At 48.5% G+C, this 21,170-nt stretch overlaps 1 protein-coding gene across 4 annotated transcripts; it reads left to right on the top strand.

Moving 5' to 3' along the window:
• The first annotated feature begins 4,548 nt into the window (after nucleotides 1-4,548).
• Nucleotides 4,549-21,125, top strand: ZNF135 (zinc finger protein 135). 4 transcript variants are annotated; one of them, XM_070386902.1, is made up of 5 exons: nucleotides 4,549-4,735; nucleotides 8,046-8,130; nucleotides 13,134-13,260; nucleotides 13,976-14,071; nucleotides 14,840-21,125. In XM_070386902.1, the coding sequence occupies exons 2-5, from the start codon at nucleotides 8,098-8,100 to the stop codon at nucleotides 16,555-16,557; spliced, it is 1,974 nt and encodes a 657-aa protein (XP_070243003.1). In that variant the 5' UTR covers nucleotides 4,549-4,735; nucleotides 8,046-8,097; the 3' UTR covers nucleotides 16,558-21,125. The 4 variants fall into 4 exon arrangements, with proteins under 4 accessions (XP_070243003.1, XP_070243004.1, XP_070243006.1 ...); XM_070386904.1 differs by lacking the exon at nucleotides 4,549-4,735 and adding an exon at nucleotides 8,388-8,485; XM_070386903.1 differs by lacking the exon at nucleotides 13,976-14,071.
• The last annotated feature ends 45 nt before the right edge of the window (nucleotides 21,126-21,170 follow it).

Below are 21,170 nucleotides of genomic sequence, written 5' to 3'. Positions count from 1 at the left end.
CATGATAGGAAGCCCATGCACTGCAACTAGAGGAAAGCTCGCACAGCAATGAAAACCCAGCACAGCCAGAAACAATTTTTTTAAGCAAAGATGTCGTCATGAGTGAGTTTATGCTAAGTTGCTTCAGTCGTGACTGACTCTGTGACCCCATAGACTGTAGCTTGCCAGGCTCCTTTCTCCATGGGATTTTCCAGACAAGAATAGTGGAGTGGGTTGCTATTTTCTCCTTCAGGCGGTCTTCCCAACCCAGGGGCTGAAACCACGTCTCTCATATCTCCTGCATTGGCAGATGGGTTCTTTACCACTAATGCCACACGGGAAGTTTTCATGCCTTTTGATCGGGTAAAAGGAAACTGGGGAGAAAAGGGGTACACATTTTATGAAAGAAAAAGGAAAACAGTCTTATTTTTCATTTGGATTTGCAGGTGAGGGAAATGGTAATTGACATTTTATGAACACTTTAAAGCTTTCTTACTTCAGACAGAAGAGTAGTTTTCAGTATGACAATCACAAATATGATCCTTTATAGTCTCTAAATAACACCTTAAAAGAAAAACTAGAGCTTGCATCATGAGAGCATTCCGATCAGACACATTTCATAACAACCACTGTTATAAGGCTTACTAGATTTGAAATCTTTCACTCATGTGTGAACCAGCCAAATCTTTCACCTGTTATGTGTAAAAAAAGATGTCACCAGCTATATTTTTCCCTAACATAAGAATTCTTATTGTCTGCTGTTTTCAGCATCAGAGTTTTTCCAAAAGAAAAGATGCCCTTGGCTTGAAACTTTTTCTCAGCTTCAGATCCATCATGCAAGCCCCAACTTATCTGAATCAATCAATCCCTCTTAAAAGAGCAAAGGCAGGTGTCTCAGCCTTGGTTAGATTCTTGCTCCACTGGATGTTCACATGCATTACTGAAAATAAGTCCAGCTCAAGTAGGGGAATGGTGAACAGTCTCATCTTGTACACTTGGCTGCTGTACCCTGAGCATGCCACCTGGTTGGCCTCTATCAGTGTTCACCATATGGCGAATTCAGTCATGTGCGCAGACGTCAATTTTTAATGTACTCATGCTCAGTGGCATCTGACTCTTTGCAACCCCACAGACTGTTGCCTGCCAGGCTCCTCCGTTAGTGGGATTTTCCAAGCAAGAATATTGGAGTGGGTTGCAGTTTCCTACTCCAAGGGGTCTTCGCCACCCAGGGATCAAACCCGCATCTCTTGCATTGCAGGCGGATTCTTTACCACTGAGCCACTCCAGTACTTTGGCCACCTCATGCGAAGAGTTGACTCATTGGAAAAGACTCTGATGCTGGGAGGGATTGGGGGCAGGAGGAGAAGGGGACGACAGAGGATGAGATGGCTGGATGGCATCACTGACTCGATGGACGTGAGTCTGAGTGAACTCCGGGAGTTGGTGATGGACAGGGAGGCCTGGCGTGCTGCGATTCATGGGGTCGCAAAGAGTCGGACACGACTGAGCGCCTCAACTGAGCCAACAAAGCCAATGAAGCTTTGCATACTATGTGCAGGTGCTAAATCGCTTCAGTCCTGTCCCATTCTTTGCGGGTCCCTGGACTGTAGCCCCCAAGGTTTCTCTGTCCAAGGCATTCTTCTGACAAGAATACTGGAGTGGGTTGCCATTTCCTGCTCCAAAGGATCTTCCCCACCCAGGGATCAAACCCGCGACTCTTGCATTGTCAGGCACATTCTTTACCACTAGCGCCACCTGGGTGAATGCTGCTGCTGCTGCTAAGACTCCAGTCGTGTCCCTGCTCTGTGCGACTCCACAGACGTCAGCCCACAAGGCTTCTCTGTCCCTGGGATTCTCCAGGCAAGATCACTGGAGTGGGTTGCCATATCCTTCTCCAATGCATGAAAGTGAAAAGTGAAAGTGAAGTCGCTCAGTCATGTACTACTCGTAGCGATCCCAGGGACTGCAGCCTACCAGGCTCCTCCATCCATGGGATTTTCCAGGCAAGAGTACTGGAGTGGGGTGCCATCGCCTTCTCCCACCTGGGTGAATACTATGAATACTATGCTGCTATTGCATTTCTTTCCCATGGGGATGGTCTTGATCCCTGTCTCCTGTACAATGTCACGAACCTCTGTCCATAGTTCATCAGGCACTCTATCTATCAGATCAAAATGGCTGTCTGGGGAGGCCTTACAAATAGCTGTGAAAAGAAGAGAAGTGAAAAGCAAAGGAGAAAAGGAAAGATATAAGCATCTGAATGCAGAGTTCCAAAGAATAGCAAGGAGAGATAAGAAAGCCTTCCTCAGCAATCAATGCAAAGAAATAGAGGAAAACAACAGAATGGGAAAGACTAGAGATCTCTTCAAGAAAATTAGAGGTACCAAGAGAATATTTCATGCAAAAATGGGCTCGGTAAAGGACAGAAATGGTATGGACCTAACAGAAGCAGAAGATATTAAGAAGAGGTGGCAAGAATACACAGAAGAACTGTACAAAAAAGATCTTCACAACCCAGATAATCACGGTGGTGTGATCACTCATCTAGAGCCAGACATTCTGGAATGTGAAGTCAAGTGGGCCTTAGAAAGCATCACTATGAACAAAGCTAGTGGAGGTGATGCAATTCCAGTTGAGCTATTTCAAATCCTGAAAGATGATTCTGCGAAAGTGCTGCACTCAATATGCCAGCAAATTTGGAAAACTCAGCAATGGCCACAAGACTGGAAAAGGTCAGTTTTCATTCCAATCCCAAAGAAAGGCAATGCCAAAGAATGCTCAAACTACCACACAATTGCACTCATCTCACACGCTAGTAAAGTAATGCTCAAAATTCTCCAAGCCAGGCTTCAGCACTACGTGAACCATGAACTTCCAGATGTCCAAGCTGGTTTTAGAAAAGGCAGAGGAACCAGAGACCAAATTGCCAACATCCGCTGGATCATGGAAAAAGCAAGAGAGTTCCAGAAAAACATCTATTTCTGCTTTATTGACTATGCCAAAGCCTTTGACTGTGTGGATCACAATAAACTGTGGAAACTTCTGAAAGAGATGGGAATACCAGACCACCTGACCTGCCTCTTGAGAAACCTATATGCAGGTCAGGAAGCAACAGTTAGAACTGGACATGGAACAAGAGACTGGCTCCAAATAGGAAAAGGAGTACGTCAAGGCTGTATATTGTCACCCTGCTTATTTCACTTATATGCAGAGTACATCATGAGAAACGCTGGGCTGGAAGAAGCACAAGCTGCAATCAAGATTGCTGGGAGAAATTCAATAACCTCAGATATGCAGATGACACCACCCTTATGGCAGAAAGTGAAGATGAACTAAAAAGTCTCTTAATGACAGTGAAAGAGGAGAGTGAAAAAGTTGGCTTAAAGCTCAACATTCAGAAAATGAAGATCATGGCATCTGGACCCATCATTTCATGGTAAATAGATGGGGAAACAGAGTGTCAGACTTTATTTTGGGGGGCTCTAAAATCACTGCAGATGGTGATTGCAGCCATGAAACTAAAAGACGCTTTCTCCTTGGAAGGAAAGTTATGACCATCCTAGATAGCATATTCAAAAGCAGAGACATTACTTTGCCAACAAAGGTCTGTCTAGTCAAGGCTATGGTTTTTTGTGGCCATGTATGGGTGTGAGAGTTGGACTGTGAAGAAACCTGAGCGCTGAATAATTGATGCTTTTGAAGTGTGGTATTGGAGAAGACTGTTGAGAGTCCTTTGGACTGCAAGGAGATCCAACCAGTCCATTTTAAAGATCAGTCCTCGGTGTTCTTTGGAAGGACTGACGCTAAAGCTGAAACTCCACCTCATGCGAAGAGTTGACTCATTGGAAAAGACTGATGCTGGGAGGGATTGGGGGCAGGAGGAGAAGGGGACGACAGAGGATGAGATGGCTGGATGGAATCACCAACTCAATGGACGTGAATTTGGGCAAACTCTGGGAGTTGGTGATGGACAGGGAGGCCTGGCGTGCTGCAATTCATGGCGTCGCAAAGAGTCGGATACGACTGAGCGACTGAACTGAACTGATGCTGCTATTGAAACGCACAGTTCTGACCATTACGAAGCAGTGCGTAAAGCAGTTTTCAAATATCCATGTTTCTTATAACCCTGTACTAAATACTGGCACCTACTGAGCGCCGGGCTACAATCACAAGGCGCCTCACCGCAGCGGCGGCACGGAATATTTATGATGGGGACACAGAGGTGTTAGGACTCGAATTCAGGTACCAGAGGAATCCCACGGGCGGGAATAGACGCCCAGGGAAACCCCGAGTGGCCCTGGGCGATGCAGGTCCGCGCCCTCCGCGCAGGCGCACTCCCAGACCAACGCGGTCGCAACCTCCCGCTCCAGTCCTAGGAGTGAGGCTCAGCGGGGTTCGAACATCTCAGCCTCCGTCCCAGGAGGGGTGGGACGAGCTGAGAAACGACCGGAGGTGAGAGCACCACCCTCTGGGAGTTGTAGTTCGGCGCCCGTCCAGCTAGGCGCAATCTCGGCCAGCAGCGGGCGTGGCCTTCGTCCTGCCACTCCTCCAAGGAGTGCGGAACGAGAGGATTCCTGGGTGGAAAACAAGGCGGAGCCAAGATTCAGAGCCCCTCAACCTCAGCCACCCAGGAGGGGGCGTGGCGAGCGGAAGACGCTCAGAGGCGCGCGCCGCCCTCTGGGAGGTGTAGTTCAGCGTCGGTGCGCAGGCGCAGTGCGCTCCGTGGCAGCCTCAGCCTTTGTCCTACAGTCCGGCGGTAAGTGAGGTTTGGGTTGGCCGGGGTACGGGAGGCCGGGCGGAGCGCGGGTCCAGGGTCTTCCTTGGGACTCCGGCCAGGTTGTGTATGTAGCCGCGCGCGCCTGTGTCGCATGCCTTTTACTGCTTCGGCCTAGTTTGGGTCGCTGTGGGCGGTGTGGCCTGGGCCGAGTGGGCGGGGCCCGATTCGAGACGGGTGTCAGTGTCCGAGGGGAGGAGTTGGGGCGGGGATTGGGTCACGACTTTGGTGGAAGGGATTGAGGTCTTTGGCTTCAGGAGCGTAGTCATAGAGATTAGCTGGCCTGACTCCTCAGAGCCTGGAGCCAGCCTGACCTGCATTCCTCCCCGGACTGGGCGAGACCTCCCACGTTTGGAGGTGGGGAAGGACGAAGCCCCACCATGTCAGCTCTGGAACCTCGCTTTCTTGAGGGGCTTCTGTCCGTAAAGAATAAAGGTAGTTCAGTTCAGTCGCTCAGTCGTGTCCGACTCTTTTCGACCCCATGAATCGCAGCACGCCAGGCCTCCCTGTCCATCACCAACTCCCGGAGTTCACTCAGACTCACGTCCATCGAGTCAGTGATGCCATCCAGCCATCTCATTCTCTGTCGTCCCCTTCTCCTCCTGCCCCCAATCCCTCCCAGCATCAGAGTCTTTTCCAATGAGTCAACTCTTCGCATGAGGTGGCCAAAGTACTGGAGTTTCAGCTTTAGCATCATTCCTTCCAAAGAAATCCCAGGGCTGATCTCCTTTAGAATGGACTGGTTGGATCTCCTTGCAGTACAAGGGACTCTCAAGAGTCTTCTCCAACACCACAGTTCAAAAGCAGCAATTCTTCAGGGCTCAGCTTTCTTCACAGGCCAACACTCACGTCCATACATGACGACTGGAAAAGCCATAGCCTTGACTAGACGGACCTTTGTTGGCGAAGTAATGTCTCTGCTTTTGAATATGCTATCTAGGTTGGTCATAACTTTCCTCCCAAGGAGTAAGCGTCTTTTAATTTCATGGCTACAGTCACCATCTGCAGTGATTTTGGAGCCCAGAAAAATAAAGTCTGACACTGTTTCCTCTATTTTCCCATCTATTTCCCATGAAGTGATGGGACCAGATGCCATGATCTTCGTTTTCTGAATGTTGAGTTTTAAGCCAATTTTTTCACTCTCCTCTTTCACTGTCATTAAGAGGCTTTTTAGTTCATCTTCACTTTCTGCCATAAGGGTGGTGTCATCTGCATATCTGAGGTTATTGATATTTCTTCTGGCAATCTTGATTCCAGCTTGTGCTTCTTCCAGCCCAGCGTTTCTCATGATGTACTCTGCATATAAGTGAAATAAGCAGGGTGACAATATACAGCCTTGACGTACTCTTTTTCCTATTTGGAGCCAGTCTCTTGTTCCATGTCCAGTTCTAACTGTTGCTTCCTGACCTGCATATAGGTTTCTCAAGAGGCAGGTCAGGTGGTCTGGTATTCCCATCTCTTTCAGAAGTTTCCACAGTTTATTGTGATCCACACAGTCAAAGGCTTTGGCATAGTCAATAAAGCAGAAATAGATGTTTTTCTGGAACTCTCTTGCTTTTTCCATGATCCAGCGGATGTTGGCAATTTGGTCTCTGGTTCCTCTGCCTTTTCTAAAACCAGCTTGAACATCTGGAAGTTCACGGTTCATGTAGTGCTGAAGCCTGGCTTGGAGAATTTTGAGCATTACTTTACTAGCGTGTGAGATGAGTGCAATTGTGTGGTAGTTTGAGCATTCTTTGGCATTGCCTTTCTTTGGGGTTGAAATGAAAACTGACCTTTTCCAGTCTTGTGGCCATTGCTGAGTTTTCCAAATTTGCTGGCATATTGAGTGCAGCACTTTCGCAGAATCATCTTTCAGGATTTGAAATAGCTCAACTGGAATTGCATCACCTCCACTAGCTTTGTTCATAGTGATGCTTTCTAAGGCCCACTTGACTTCACATTCCAGGATGTCTGGCTCTAGATGAGTGATCACACCTCCGTGATTATCTGGGTTGTGAAGATCTTTTTTGTACAGTTCTTCTGTGTATTCTTGCCACCTCTTCTTAATATCTTCTGCCTCTGTTAGATCCATACCATTTCTGTCCTTTATCGAGCCCATCTTTGCATGAAATATTCTCTTGGTATCTCTAATTTTCTTGAAAAGATCTCTAATCTTTCCCATTCTGTTGTTTTCCTCTATTTCTTTGCATAAAGAATAAAGGTAAAGGAGACCCAAAGCAATGAATTTTGATCTTAACCACACGGGACCCAGGAAACAGACAAATTAAAATCTTGTTGAGCATCAGCTGCATTCCGGGCACCATCCAGGTTCCTTCATTATTTCAACAAGCAAGTGTTTACATGTCCTGGGTGCCAGGCCCTGTCCTATATCCCCAACATTGTCTCCACCCTGGATGCCACAGGAGAGTCAGGGAGAGGATGATAAGCCATAAAATATCACTGAATATGATAACTCCCATCCAGGAAACTACAATGAAAACAAATGGGCAGAGTGGCTGGGGCAGAATCGGGTGATAGGCAGGGTCCTTAAGGGACAGTCCAGAGATAAGGGAAACACATGCTGCCTTTGGCCTGAGTTTCCTTTGGCAATCAGCCAGGGATGAGCTTGTAAATCACTGCGAATAAGGCTGTGCATGTAGCAGATGCTAAATAGATGCTCACTAAAGCCATTAGCTTTCCCCCAACAGCAGTCACCTTCCTCTGTGTTCTGCTGCTTGCTGAGCTCTATGTTCAGCTCCTTTCACATTTTGTTTACTTACTTATTTATTTAGCCGCACTGCATGGCTCACGGAATCTCAGTTCCCCAACCATGAATTAAACTCCAGGCCATGGCAGTAAAAGCCCAGAATCCTAACCACTAGCCCACCAGGGAACCCCGCCTTTTTACATTTTAATTCTCGTAAGCTCTGTCCTGGGTCACCATCCTCATTTTATAAGAGGAAAATCCTTTTGTAGAAACAGGCATGTCAAAGAGTGCCAGAGACCCAGTACTGCCTGGGGTCTCTGCCTTCTGTGTAGTAACAGAGTTATCACCCTGGGCATCATCCGTGCGACCTGGGCTGCGCCCCTTGCCCCTCTGGCCGTCAGTCTCCCTGTCTGGAATGAGGTCTTCCTTCAGCAGCACCTGGAATAGCATCAGGCTCACAGCAGAAGCTCAAGAAATGCCACGCTGAGGTGGCAATCCTATTGCATCCCACCTGGGCACAGAGTTCCTTCTACGTGACACGGCCCTTTCGGGGCCTGGGTCACTTGTCACTTGCCCAGTCTCTCATATCCCCTTTCCCTCCAGAACTGCCTACAGAGGAGCTGACTGTTCCTGCGAAAGGCCCGAGGAGGAGGGAATGACCGCTGGGCTCCTCACTGCCGGGGACCCGGTGAGTACAGTGCCACCTCCCACCCGGCCCTCAGGCTCCACCCATCGTCCCCACCAGGCTTGTTCTGCGCTCAGGGCCTCTGCCCTCACCCTGTCCCCAGCCCGGCCTGTGCTTTCATCAGCTCCACGTCCCTCCACATCTTAGCTTGCCACTCCGAGAAGACCAGCTGGGTCCCACTGCCCCACCCCTGCCCTGTGCCACCCTGGCAGACATCGCTCATCCATCCCACTGACGGGCCTGGAACTTTCTCAACACAGGGCTCAGAGTCTGTTCTCCCAGCTCACACTCCCTCCAGTCACTTGGCCAACGTGTGCTGAGCACTGCTCACGAGCAGGCACTGTTCCAGGTACTGCAGGTGCGGAAACAGACAGGAAATCTCCACCCTGCGGCTCACAGAGCTCGTGAGGAATGTAAATGTACCATGTGTTGGGCAGGGAAATAAGCCCCCAAAGAGGGTGGGCTTGGGCATCAGAAGGCCTCCGTGAGGCGTGGCCCCCAGGCAGAGACCTGCAGGAAGGGAGAGGGTGGGGTCAAGCCCACAGGCAGAATGCTGCAGGTGGAGGGGACAACAGGAGCAGAGGCCTGGGGGTGGGAACTTAATGTGAAGACCAGGCACACATGTGGCAGGAAGATGGAGAGCCAGGTCTCCTAAGCCAGCTGCAGGGGCCCGAGGCCTTAGGAAGCAATTCTGGCCATTTTTACCATGTGCAAAGGACTGACACACAGTAGGCACACGGAGAATGGGTGAAGACTGAGTGTTCTGAACACTGGTCAGTGCTAGACATGTTTCACTGGGTTCGACCTCTACATCAGTCCCACGAGGCGGGATGAGGAGGGACCAAGGCACGGGGGCAAGTGACGAAGCTGGGAGCGGTCGAGCTAGGCCTGAGCATTGACACCTGAGGCCCCAGGGCCCTGCGCACGTCCTGCTCCTTCGTGCCTCTTCCTCCAGGTCCCTCTGGTGCTGCTGCAGCAGCATCCCTCCCGCTTTCCCCAGAACACCGAGCCCTTCTGGAGTTTGCATTTTTGCTCCCTCCCCGACCCAGCAGCTAGCACACAGCAGCAGGAGGCAGAGAGAGAGAGAGAGAGAGCGCGCGCGCGTGTGTGTGTGTGTGTGTGTGGGGGGTCTTGTCTCCACAGCCTCTGCAGTGTCCAGACCTGTGCTCAGTAGGACTGCAGATAACTGAGCAAGATCTAATGACTCTTGAAAGTGTGGAGCAAGCAGGAAGGGTTGGTGAGAGAAAAGAAAACCACCCCGCCCTGCCCTCAGCATAATTTGAAGCTGGGTCTGCAGGTAAAGCAACCACTATGTGCCGAGTCCTGGGCACACTTCCTGTGACTTCCCTCATTCCTCCCAATAGCCTTCTCAGGGAGCTTCCAGCAAATTGCAGATGAAGCCAGAGGGGCGGAGTGTAGTGCAAAGACACCTGGGGCTGGGGTTGGAATCTCCACCAAGTGGATGCACCGCCAGTCTTCACATCACCACCCCACCCTCGCCCCACCAGGCCGTTCTGGTGGGAGAATCTCTAGCAGAGGAGGATTCTGCCGGGAGACCAGGGTCCAGGAAGTGGGCGGCCTTGTGTCCCTGGCCACCCCTCCACGTGGCCAAGTCCTTAACTCCACCCTCCACTCTGGCCATCCGTAATACTTGCTTCAGTGATGTGAAAATCTTGTTGTGGAGGATGTGAGTGCCCAAACCTCATGCGCCTTGTGAAAAAAAGCATAAATTCCCCACCTGATCACGGAAGAAACTGGCCTTATTCTCACTTGTGACTCTGTTGTTGTTTTGTTTGTTCGCTGGTTTATTTTTAGACTGCATATGTGAGAGAATGATCAGTATTTATCTTTTTCTGGCTTGTTTCACTAAACATAATACCCTTCAGGTCCATCCGTGTTGTGGCAAATGGCAAAATTTCATTTTTACGGTTGGGCAGCATTCCAGTGAGTGTAGTGTGCACGTGTGTACCGAGTCTTCTTTACTGGTTCATCTGCTGATGGACACTTGGGTTACTTCCTCATCTAATCTTGGCAATTGTAAATACTGCTGCTGTGAACACGGGGGTGCATATGTCTTTTAGAATTTCTGTTGTTTGTTTTCTTCAGATACATACCCAGGAGTAGGACTCCTGGATCATGCAGTACGGGGGCCCTGCCCCTGGATCCCCCATTTCATTTTTCTGGCCACTCTCCATTGCTTTCTCTCCCAAGTTCCTCTTTGTGTTCAGGCATTGGTTATGCACCATGTAGGTTCTGTGAGTGTGCAGCCTCGTGCCTGCACATATGGACACCAGTGGATGGTCCACCTGAGGCGTGGGGTTCGCAGCCCCTCTGGGGCTCCCTCGGTCGATTCTGCTGTGACATCTCAGGGGTTCTTGTTTGTCCAAGGAGGAACCAGATAGGAGGGTGCGAGTCCCCTGCCTACGCCCCAGGCCCAGAACTCCCATTCCGACCTCTGGAGCCTGCTTTTCTCTCACTTGTCTTTCAGGGAATTGGCTTAGCCCCATGGCCAACAGGCAATCGATGGACCCAGACTTCCTAAGGTCAAATCCTGGCTCCACCCTCTCTCCGGGTGGTTTTGGGCGACTCCATTGTCGTCCTCCCTGGGTGAACAGTGGCTGGATGTGATCACCCATGGCTGGGGCTATTAAGTGAGCGATCCATGTGCATCTCTCAGCACCATCTGCATGTTTGCTCTGAATGTTTTTTTTAAGGTTCAGAAATCTAAAGTTCTTGGTGTGTCAGAACTCTGTTGTCTTCCATGGTTGGCTGCTTTTTAAGACCACACAGTCCCATAATGATCTTCTCCTTGCGAAAGTGCCAGGCAGACTTAGAAAGCCCCTTGTTCTCAAGCCTCCTAGGCTTCCGTCCAAAGCTGCCGCTGTTGTCGCTCTCTGCTCCTCACTTTCCGGTGCTAATATACACATTTCCAGACAAGTAGGAACTAGAACTCTGTTTTGTTTCACATAAATAGCACTGTGCTGGTGATGTCCGCCCCCCTGGGATTTTTCCACCTGGAAGGTTATTCCCCAGCTGTGCGTGTCAGTGCCCCCATCTTGTGCATGGCTGCAGGCTTTCCAGACGCCAACTTTGGCTGCTCCCACATGACAGGTGTCTAGGCTGTTACCAGTTGTCTGTCACGTATAGACAGTGCAGCAAGGGAGCGAGGTTCTTGGGGGATGGGAAGTGGAATTGCCAGCATAACTGCTGTATGTATGTTTAAAATCCTGTCCGTTGTGCAAGTAACCCATGCCTGGGTACTCAGCCACCCCCTTCTCAGAAGGGCCGGACTCTCTGTCCTGTTGTTTGCCTTTTGCTACTGATCTGTCAGCTCTTTGCGTGTGCTGGCCAGTCATCCTTTTCTGTCCATTTATGTTGCAAATATTCATTCTGCTGTTATGGTCCTTGTGGCTTGTAAACACTGTCATCTAGAAATCATGAATTTTGATTGCTGAATGTATCATTTTCCTGTTGATTCTGTAACAAATCCCAACAAACTTAGTGGCTTAAAACCACACAAATTTATTGTTTTATACTTCTGGAGACCAGAAGTCTGAAATACGTCTCCTTAGGCTGAAGTCAAGGTGTCCACAGGGCTGTGTTGCTTCTGGCAGCTCTAGGAGAGAATCTGCTGTCTTCCCTTTTCCAGCTTCTAGATACCTCCTACATTCCTTGGCTCCTGGCCCCTTCCATCTTCTAAGACAGCTTCAGCCATTTGAGTCTTCCTCACATACCATTACTGTGAGGCTGACTCTTCAGCCTCTTCCTCATTGAAAGACCCTTGTGATTACACTGGGCTCACTAGGATATTCCAGGATAACCTCCTTATTTTAAGGTCAGCAGACTGCTGCTGCTACTGCTGCTAAATCACTTCAGTCGTGTCTGACTCTGTGCAACCCCACAGACGGCAGCCCACCAGGCTCCCCCATCCCTGGGATTCTCCAGGCAAGAACACCAGAGTGGGTTGCCATTTCCTTCTCCAATGCATGAAAATGAAAAGTGAAAGTGAAGTCGCTCAGTCGTGTCCGACTCTTAGCGACCCCATGGACTGCAGCCCACCAGGCTCCTCCGTCCATGGGATTTTCCAGGCAAGAGTACTGGAGTGGGGTGCCATTGCCTTCTCTGAAGGTCAGCAGACTAGCAACCTTAATTCCATCTGCCATCCTAATTCCTCCTTGCTATGTAATCCTGGGATGGTAGAGACACAGTTCTTCCTACCAAACTCATTTTTCTTCTTTCTAACTTCTGTTTTATTTGTGAAGACTTTCTCTGCCACCCATTTATTAAATTAATGGTCTATACTTTTCCAACTTTTTCCTTTTTCAATATTCATCTCTTTAAGATTTCTCGAATTTATTTATGGTATGAGGTAGAGATCTACTGTTTTTCCCCCAAAGGGCTAGTTGCCCCAGTGTTCCCCACTGCTTTGAAATGCTCCCACTACCACACTGACATTCCACTAATGCATGGATCTTCATGTACTTGAATTTAATTTGCACAGTAAACAGATTCTTAATAAAATCTCCCAGATTCAACCCTTGGACTTGCTGCTTACTAGCTTTATACCTTTGGGCAAGATACTTAACGTTCTCCCAGTCTCTGGAAAATGGCTTCTGGCAGCTTGGACCCTCTTATCTCTTAAAGAGGGCTTTGTTTCATTCTGTATATACCACGGACCCCTCAGATGTGATTTTGGCCACAGGGTGAGGCAGAGAAACAGCCTGACAGTTTTCTAGGTGCTGCTTCCCTGCCTTCTCCCTGAGGGACACCCACGCCAGAACCCTTCCTGTGACCCCAGCATGTCAGGACCAGCGTCCTCTTCACTGTTACTCCTCATTTTTTCATCTCAAGAGTCTCTCCTCCAGCAGGGCTCCTGGCCGCCCAAGGGAAACCTGACCCAAATCCCCTGATCCTCTCACCTACGTGGCTGAGGCCCCTGTTTGCCAGCTGCTCGCTCCCAACAGCCACGCTGGGGACTCTGAGGATGCATGTGTGTGATGTTTCAGGACCAAGTGACTTTTGAGGATGTGGTCGTGGACTTCACCCAGGAGGAGTGGGGGCATCTGGAGCCGGCCCAGAGGACCCTGTACCGAGATGTGATGCTGGAGACCTTCGGGCTCCTGGTCTCTGTGGGTGAGGCCACCCCCATGCCCTGACGATCTGCCCCCAGCACAGGTTCTCATTTTCCTGGGATAAAAGTGGGTGTACATCTAGGCCTTAAATGGAGATATCTGGGCTGTGTCTTAGGCTTCAGGGACCCGATTGTTTTAGTGTAGGTAACATCAGTTATAGCGTTTTGGTTGCAAATACAGATCCGAGTGAACAATACCAGAAGCAGAAAGTGCTGGGGTAAAAGGGACATATTGGTCCTGTGACTGCAGAATCCCAGGGCAGACTTGGATCTGCCTTTGGTGCTGTTGGGAACCCCCTCCTCCCCCCATGCCTCTTTCATCCTCTATTCACAGATGGGCCCCCTGAAGGTGATGAGACAGCTAACAGTGTGCCTCTCCTGGGCTTGAGACCAGCAGGAGAGACAGGGTCTGTGTCCCGGGCGCCCATAGAAGGCCCCTAGGTTGTCTTGGTTTGGCAGCCAGGTCCCCTCCATGCTGGTCATTGTTGCCACGAGGCAAAGGAAGAAGCAGAGCTCTGATTGGCTACCCTGGGGCTAGGGATGGGGTCAGGGACTGAGTGGGGGGAAGGGGCCTCTAAGGAAGGGCAGAAGCTGTTACAACAACCATGTCCTCCCAGAACCCCAGACACGTGGTCCTGGAAGACTGAAGGTGTGGGCAGAGGGTTAGGGAGGCTCCTAGGACACAGATGTTCACTGCGTGGGTCTCCCTCTGAGCAGGACACTGGCTCCCAAAGCCGGATGTCATCTCCTTGCTGGAGCAGGAGGCAGAGCTGTGGGCAGCGGACAAGGGAGGCCCCCGAGGTGTGTGCCCAGGTGAGATGAAAGCCCTGCAGTCTGGGGGGAGCCTGTTCACCCCCCAGCTTCTCTCTCCATACCCACCCTTGGTTCTTCAGAGCAAATTGACAACTCAGTCTCTCAGGGAACATTCACCAAGCACCTGTTCTGCTGTGAGAAGGGTAACCTCAAATTCAAAGTCTCCAGGGATGAGGACGTGGATATGTTTGGGAATCTCTGTTCTGCCAACCACATCTTGCTTGAGCTTTTCTATATAACTTTTCACTGGAGTGTAACAAATGGGAAAGGTGCCCACATCATACTTTTAAGCAAGTCTGGTGTCAGGGTGGGGATGTCAGGCACTGAGGTCATGGCTGTACAGAGACAGTCAGATCCCAGGGCCAGAAGGGAGGAGGAGGAAATGCATTTGTTTCTTCCTTCAACACATCCATTGAGCTGTGCTCTGGGCCAGGGGTACTCCAGGCCCAGGACATCTGTTGATAGTTTCCCTGGATGCGTGCTTTCTCCTCAGCATCCTCTCCTGCCCTCATTCTCTGTACTCCCCTGAACACCCCATCCACACCCCCTACACCAGTGCCCCACCCATGATTATTCTCAGTGTGTCCTTCCCTGACTTGTAAAAATGTACTTTTTAATGGACAAAGCTGCCTGTGCCCTGGACCTTTCAGAACTATGAGTTTTATTCTTCTGTCCACTCACCATCCCCCCCCGCTCCCCCGCAACACACACAGAGACTTCCTTCAGAACCAGGATTAGGGGACATTTCCATTTCTCTGCTTCTTACAGATTTGGAAACCAGACCCCAAAGCAAGCTATCAACTGAAAATCAAGGTGTAACTGAAGAAATACCCAACAGTGCCCTGGTAGAAAGGTTCCTACAGGAAAGTCTGTGGCACTCTAAGGATGAAGATGCTGCAGGCCACAGGGAACAGGGCCCTGAGAAGTCAGATAGCTGTGTGGTACAGGCAGCCTGCACACTTGTAAAGACACTGACAGAGGAGCAGCAGCAAGGGGATGGGTGTGGGGAAAACTTGAGTTTGAGGCCAGATCTCCCAACTCAACCAATGACTCCTGAAAGGCAGGGTGCCCCAATGTGGGGGACACATGGACAAAGGGAGAATCCAGACTCAAATGCTCAACAGAAAACCTGTGCAAAAGAGAAGCCCTATGGATGTCAGGAATGTGGAAAGGCCTTTAGTCACAGCTTAGCACTCACTGAACACCACCGAACACACACAGGAGAGAGGCCTTATGAATGTCTTGAATGTGGAAAAGGCTTTCGAAACAGCTCGGCACTTACCAAACACCAGCGGATCCACACTGGTGAGAAGCCTTACAAGTGTGCTCAGTGTGGGAGGACCTTCAACCAAATTGCCCCACTGATCCAGCACCAGAGGACTCACACAGGTGAGAAACCCTATGAGTGCAGCGAGTGTGGGAAATCCTTCAGCTTTAGATCGTCCTTCAGCCAACATGAGCGGACGCACACAGGTGAGAAGCCCTACACGTGCAGTCAGTGTGGGAAGGCCTTCCGACAGAGCATCCATCTCACCCAGCACCTGCGAATCCACACCGGGGAGAAGCCGTACCAGTGTGGAGAGTGTGGCAAGGCCTTCAGCCACAGTTCATCCCTGACGAAACACCAGCGGATCCACACTGGGGAGAAGCCCTACGAGTGCCAGGCATGTGGAAAAGCCTTCACCCAGATCACACCACTGATTCAGCATCAGAGGATACACACGGGCGAGCGGCCTTATGAGTGCAGTGAGTGCGGGAGGGCTTTCAGCCAGAGCACACTCCTGACTGAGCATCGGAGGATCCACACAGGAGAGAAGCCCTACGGGTGCAACGAGTGTGGGAAAGCCTTCAGTCACAGCTCATCGCTTAGCCAGCACGAGCGGACGCACACAGGCGAGAAACCCTATGCGTGCAGTCAGTGTGGGAAGGCCTTCCGGCAGAGCACACACCTCACTCAGCATCAGAGAACCCACACGGGGGAGAAGCCCTACGAGTGTAGTGACTGCGGCAAGGCCTTCAGCCACAGCTCATCCCTGACCAAACACCAGCGGATCCACACTGGGGAGAAGCCCTATGAGTGTAACGAGTGTGGCAAAGCCTTCAGCCAGCTTGCTCCACTCATTCAACACCAGCGGATCCACACGGGAGAGAAGCCCTATGAGTGTAATCAGTGTGGCAGAGCCTTCAGCCAGAGCTCCCTCCTCATAGAACACCAGAGGATTCACACCAAGGAAAAACCCTATGGGTGCAACGAGTGTGGAAAGTCCTTCAGCCACAGCTCGTCACTCAGCCAACACGAGAGGACGCACACTGGGGAAAAGCCCTACGACTGCCAGGACTGTGGGAAGTCCTTCAGGCAGCGCACCCACCTCACTCAGCACCAGAGGATCCACACGGGAGAGAAGCCATATGAGTGCAGGGACTGTGGGAAGGCCTTCACACACAGCTCCTCCTTTATCAAGCACCAGAGAACTCATACTGGGTAGGCCTACTCTGGTGTGTGTGCTGGGACCCAGCAACGCCTTAAGCCATAGCACATCACTTACTCCATTTGACCCAGTCATACTCCTGATAAACAGTACACGGTAAACAAGCCTTTGTGCTCAACACACCCTAAGACTCCCACACAGAGTTGACATTTACAGAAATGATTGTGGGAACAGCAAGCTCTGGGTCATCCATCCCAGATAGCCAGTCATCCAGACAGTAGGGAAGTGTGAGGTTAATCACTGTTGAGAACCTCCAGCCATGAGTGCCCACCAATGCTTCACTATAGAACCTACAAAAGGGAGAAATGGAAAAAATGTAATGGACATGGGGTGGCTTCTAAGAAGTCACCATATTCTAAACCAGACATTTTCAAAGTGGTGAGAGACTCAGCAAATGCCTTTCATATAAAAGAATCAGATGCAGTCAGAACTTGTCAGTATTGCACATGACATTCTTCAGGTGCTTATGAAAAGTGCAAGTTGACTTTCATATTTGCTAAAACCAGTATGGCAGAATGTTCCAGACATGACTGGCATTTTTATGGAATCATGAATATTCAAATATCTCAGCACAAAATTTTCTGATTGGTGTGTAATTGTTTGAACAAGGTACATGGCCACCAGCCTCACAAATGTGAATGCCATATGATAATTATCCATGTACTATAAACAGATTTTAAAATAGTTGTATGCATTATGTGGCAATAAGTTAATTTTTATATGTAATGGAACTGAAAGGATTTGTATAGGAAGACTTGAAAGGTAGAGCCCCCTCCACAGAATCTTGCAGATTCTGAGATGGCTTTTACTGCTTTGTTCTTGCTATAAAATTTTCTACCAGACTCAAAGGCATTAGAAATGCAGATGTTGCTGTTTCACAAAAAGGTTTTATCTTTGTTAAGTCATCATCTTGGGGCTTCCCAGATGATTCAATGTTAAAGAATCCACCTACCAAGCAGGAGATGCTGTTTTGATCCCTGGGTCAGGAAGCTCTCCTGGAGAAGGAAATGGCAACCCACTCCAGTATTCTTGCCTGAGAGATCCCATGGAGAGAGGAGCCTGGTAGGCTACAGTGCATGGGGTTGTAAAAGGGTCAAACATAACTTAGCAACTAAACAACAACAGAGCCACCATCTCATGGGCAAGTGCACATCCACGTTGGGAGCTTATGTTTTGCAAGATTTATCTCTTGAGAAATGTACAAGTTAATCTTTTTTGAGCTGTTTTTTTTTTAATTGACTCTTTATCCTAGTGTTTATTAAGATTTTGTTTTTATAAAATTCAACTAGAAGGGAGTCTATAGTATTTCACTGAACCCTGAATCCACTAACAGCAGTTGCCCTGACAACCATGATCCTTAGACAGTGACTTGTCACCCTCATTAGAACCCAAGTGTAAATGGCATTGGCTGATTTTGGTAACTAACCATCAGTTAGGGTTATATCAATCAGTTTGAGTTTTCAAATCACAATGCTGGAATATGTTTCCAGTTAACTTGAAATTTCTCCATTGGAGGGGACCATGTTTGCAAATGGTCTTCAATACTGTTCTTCAGTACCCTTGTGGAATGCCTCTTCTTTATGGAATTTGAGCCATTTGAAAACCATTTAAGGGGATTTCCCTGGCAGTCCAGTGGTTAAGAATCCACCTTGCATTGCAGGGGATGCAAGTTTGATCCCTGGTTGGGGAACTAAGATCCCACATGCCTTGGAACAGCTAATCCTGCATGCTGCAACTAAGACCTGACATAACCAAATAAGTATTTTTAAAAATTGATAAAAAACCACTTATGAATCAATACGTAGTGCATAGCAACACTCCCCAATTGAAACAACGTAAGCCAGAGATGTAAATTAAATATATTGTAGTAGTCCAGTTTAAAAAGCAAGAGGACACAGGTGAAACTAATTTACTATTTTCCCCATGTATCACAAATGTTGCCACTTTGACGTGTTAATATAAAAAGGCACTAATGAGATAATGTGCTTTTTCAGTATACTGTGTCTTTGAGATCCAGTGTGTTTGACATCTGCAGTACATATTAATTTTTTGTGACCATGTTTCAGGTGCTCTTTTGCCACACATAGCCAGCCAGTAGCTGTACTGAACAGGGCAGCTCAAGAGCCTTGATCCTTTGGCCAGGTGCCTTTTTCCTCCCATGTATCCTCTGCTGTTTCCCTGTGCTTCTATCTTTGTGCAGTTTCTTGTCCTCAAAGAAATCAGATGTGCTGGGAAGATCAGAAACAAAGTAGTCAGAATAGAAAGGAGACAAAGTGAAAACTGGCCAGAGATATTAACATCTGGATTATTGTGTATGGTGGATTCGGAGTTGGGAGGGGGCTCACATGAGGAGCCTCTGCACTTGTGGTTTGTCAGTTTTTTCAGCGATTTGCCGTGATGCCTTGGTGAACACCTGTTTTATGGCATTGCTGTTCTTAGTCTTTTTGGTGCTTACGTTGTCCCAGAAGTGGCCAATGAGAGTCCCTTCAGGAAAGTTCCTGGCATCCCTGTGACATGCCTCCATCATTTTCTGAAGACTTCCTTTCTTTTCAGAACGTTTACAAGCTCATCTGGTTACTAACCCTGTAATCAGCCGTAATTCTCCAGTTCCAAAGAACTGGTTCCGTTTAGAGGGGGGCGCTATTCAGGACCAAATCTGAGTGCCAGGAGCGCGTTTTGCTAGGAAATAAAGGCACACATATGAACACAGATTCATACTAAAAGGTACATGGGTGCGTATACATGTACAGAAATGCCTCCAAATCCAATCTATGATTCCCTCACATTTTTAAGTCCGTTTTCAATAGAATGGGGCTTCCCTGGTGGCTCAGAGGGTAAAGCGTCTGCCTACAATGCGGGAGACCTGGGTTCGATCCCTGGGTCGGGAAGATCCCCTGGAGAAGGAAATGGCAACCCACTCCAGTACTCCTGCCTGGAAAATCCCATGGACTGAGAAGCCTGGTAGGCTACGGTCCATGGGGTCGCAAAGAGTCGGACACGACTGAGCGACTTCACTTTCAATAGAATGCTGATTACCCCCATAAAAGCACTAATTTGCTGAATTCTAAAATACTTCTAAAATGGTTCCAGAGTTGCTTTTCTCAAACCATTATGAAAACAAACCTGCTAAAAGAAATTTAGGATGTGTTTGCTGTTCCCCTACTATTACCATCCTGTCCAAGACATGGTGAAACAAACCAATGGATGATTTGATTCTACAAAGAGAAAAATATCGCCAAATGTCCCCATTTGTTAATATCAGCGGAAAAGTGAGTTGGCTCAGGCATTAGGAGTCTGTGCTGAGGGTCTTACCTCACATCCAAACGTGAAGGGAAATGAATCACTGAGAACAAATTTGGTTAAAAAACAAAACAAAACAGGAAGATTAATCTGCCCCAGTCTCCCTTTCAGAAGTCTCCACTACGGGGAAACCGGAACCGCCCCTGCAGAAGCCACGGCCCTTTACCCACAGTCCCGGGGAGGCTGCTTCCGGCGGGGCGGGGCACGGGCAGCGTTGTTCTCGGAGAGTTGTCTCAGTTTTGTGTGGCCTCTCAGTAGCACAATTCTCAAGAGAGGTTTTTTTTTTGTCATCCAGAGGCTGGAGCTGGAGAGCTAGTAGATACCACTGAGACTTCTGCAAACTGTCCTGTCTATGCACTCAGGTGCTGGTTGGCTGAGAGAGTCCTGGGTTAAGTTATATTTCGAGGCTCGGGTTTCACGGATTTGTCACAAAGGTGAAAGAAGCCATACTCCAAGGTCATTCACTAACTCCTGCCCCCCTTCCAAGGTCTAATACCTAATTTCATCTTGGCAGTTTAAAATTTTTCCTCCCAAAGAGGCACTCCTCAGTCGTGTGAGCCTCGAATCCAATGAATCTGGACTGATCCCTGACTCAAGATACTTGAGAGACATTTATAGTGATGATGCTCATATATTTTATATATGCACTGAAGACATACATACCAAATATTGCACACAGAAAAACGAATCATCTATACACTCAAAAGTCAAAAGTAATAGTTCCTATGTTCTGGGAACATGAGAAAATATTTCCTCTTCTTTTTTTTTTTTAAGTTTTCCATGATTGGGAGAAGTTTTTTAAAAATAGTGGAAAGTAAATTTCATAGAAGCCCAGTAAATAATTTTCAAGATAATTAAAAGCAAAACAAATATAACCAAAATTCCATGACTCCAAAAAACTATTTTAAGTTTTACACTTTCTCTGCTATGATTTGACCACATTCACTGTTTTATAGTTACAACAAAATAAATATTTATAATTTACTTACTAAGCAGTGCTTAGAAATATATTTTTCCGTGTTCCACACAGTCTTCTTGATTATCATTATGCTTATTATTCCTTTGAATGACCCTACCAAAATTCAAGTCATACTTCCTCTGTAATGGGGTATGTAACTCCATGTAAATGAACATCCTAGTTATTTTGTTTTTAGTATCCCACATAGGTCCAGGAAGGATTTCAGCCTCAATGTATACAGCTTTCTCCTTCCCCTGCCCCACCACCTCCCAACTAACTGTTTAAAAAAAATTATTTTTGGCCGTGCCACACAGTTTGTGGACTTTCGTTCCCCACCTGGGGTCAGACCCGT

Source organism: Bos mutus, chromosome 18, assembly GCF_027580195.1.
Source record: "Bos mutus isolate GX-2022 chromosome 18, NWIPB_WYAK_1.1, whole genome shotgun sequence".
NCBI lineage: Eukaryota > Metazoa > Chordata > Mammalia > Artiodactyla > Bovidae > Bos > Bos mutus.
The sequence above is the reverse complement of the archived record's forward strand: the minus strand, read 5'-3'. Positions and strand labels throughout refer to the sequence as shown.

What these genes read in the sequence shown, in the direction of transcription:
- ZNF135 (XM_070386902.1), top strand. Translation starts at nt 8,098, where the DNA reads ATGACCGCTGGGCTCCTCACTGCCGGGGACCCG. An exon ending in TCCTCACTGCCGGGGACCCG is followed by an intron (nt 8,131 to 13,133) that starts GTGAGTACAGTG and finishes GTGATGTTTCAG; the next exon opens with GACCAAGTGACTTTTGAGGA. An exon ending in CCCCCGAGGTGTGTGCCCAG is followed by an intron (nt 14,072 to 14,839) that starts GTGAGATGAAAG and finishes TGCTTCTTACAG; the next exon opens with ATTTGGAAACCAGACCCCAA.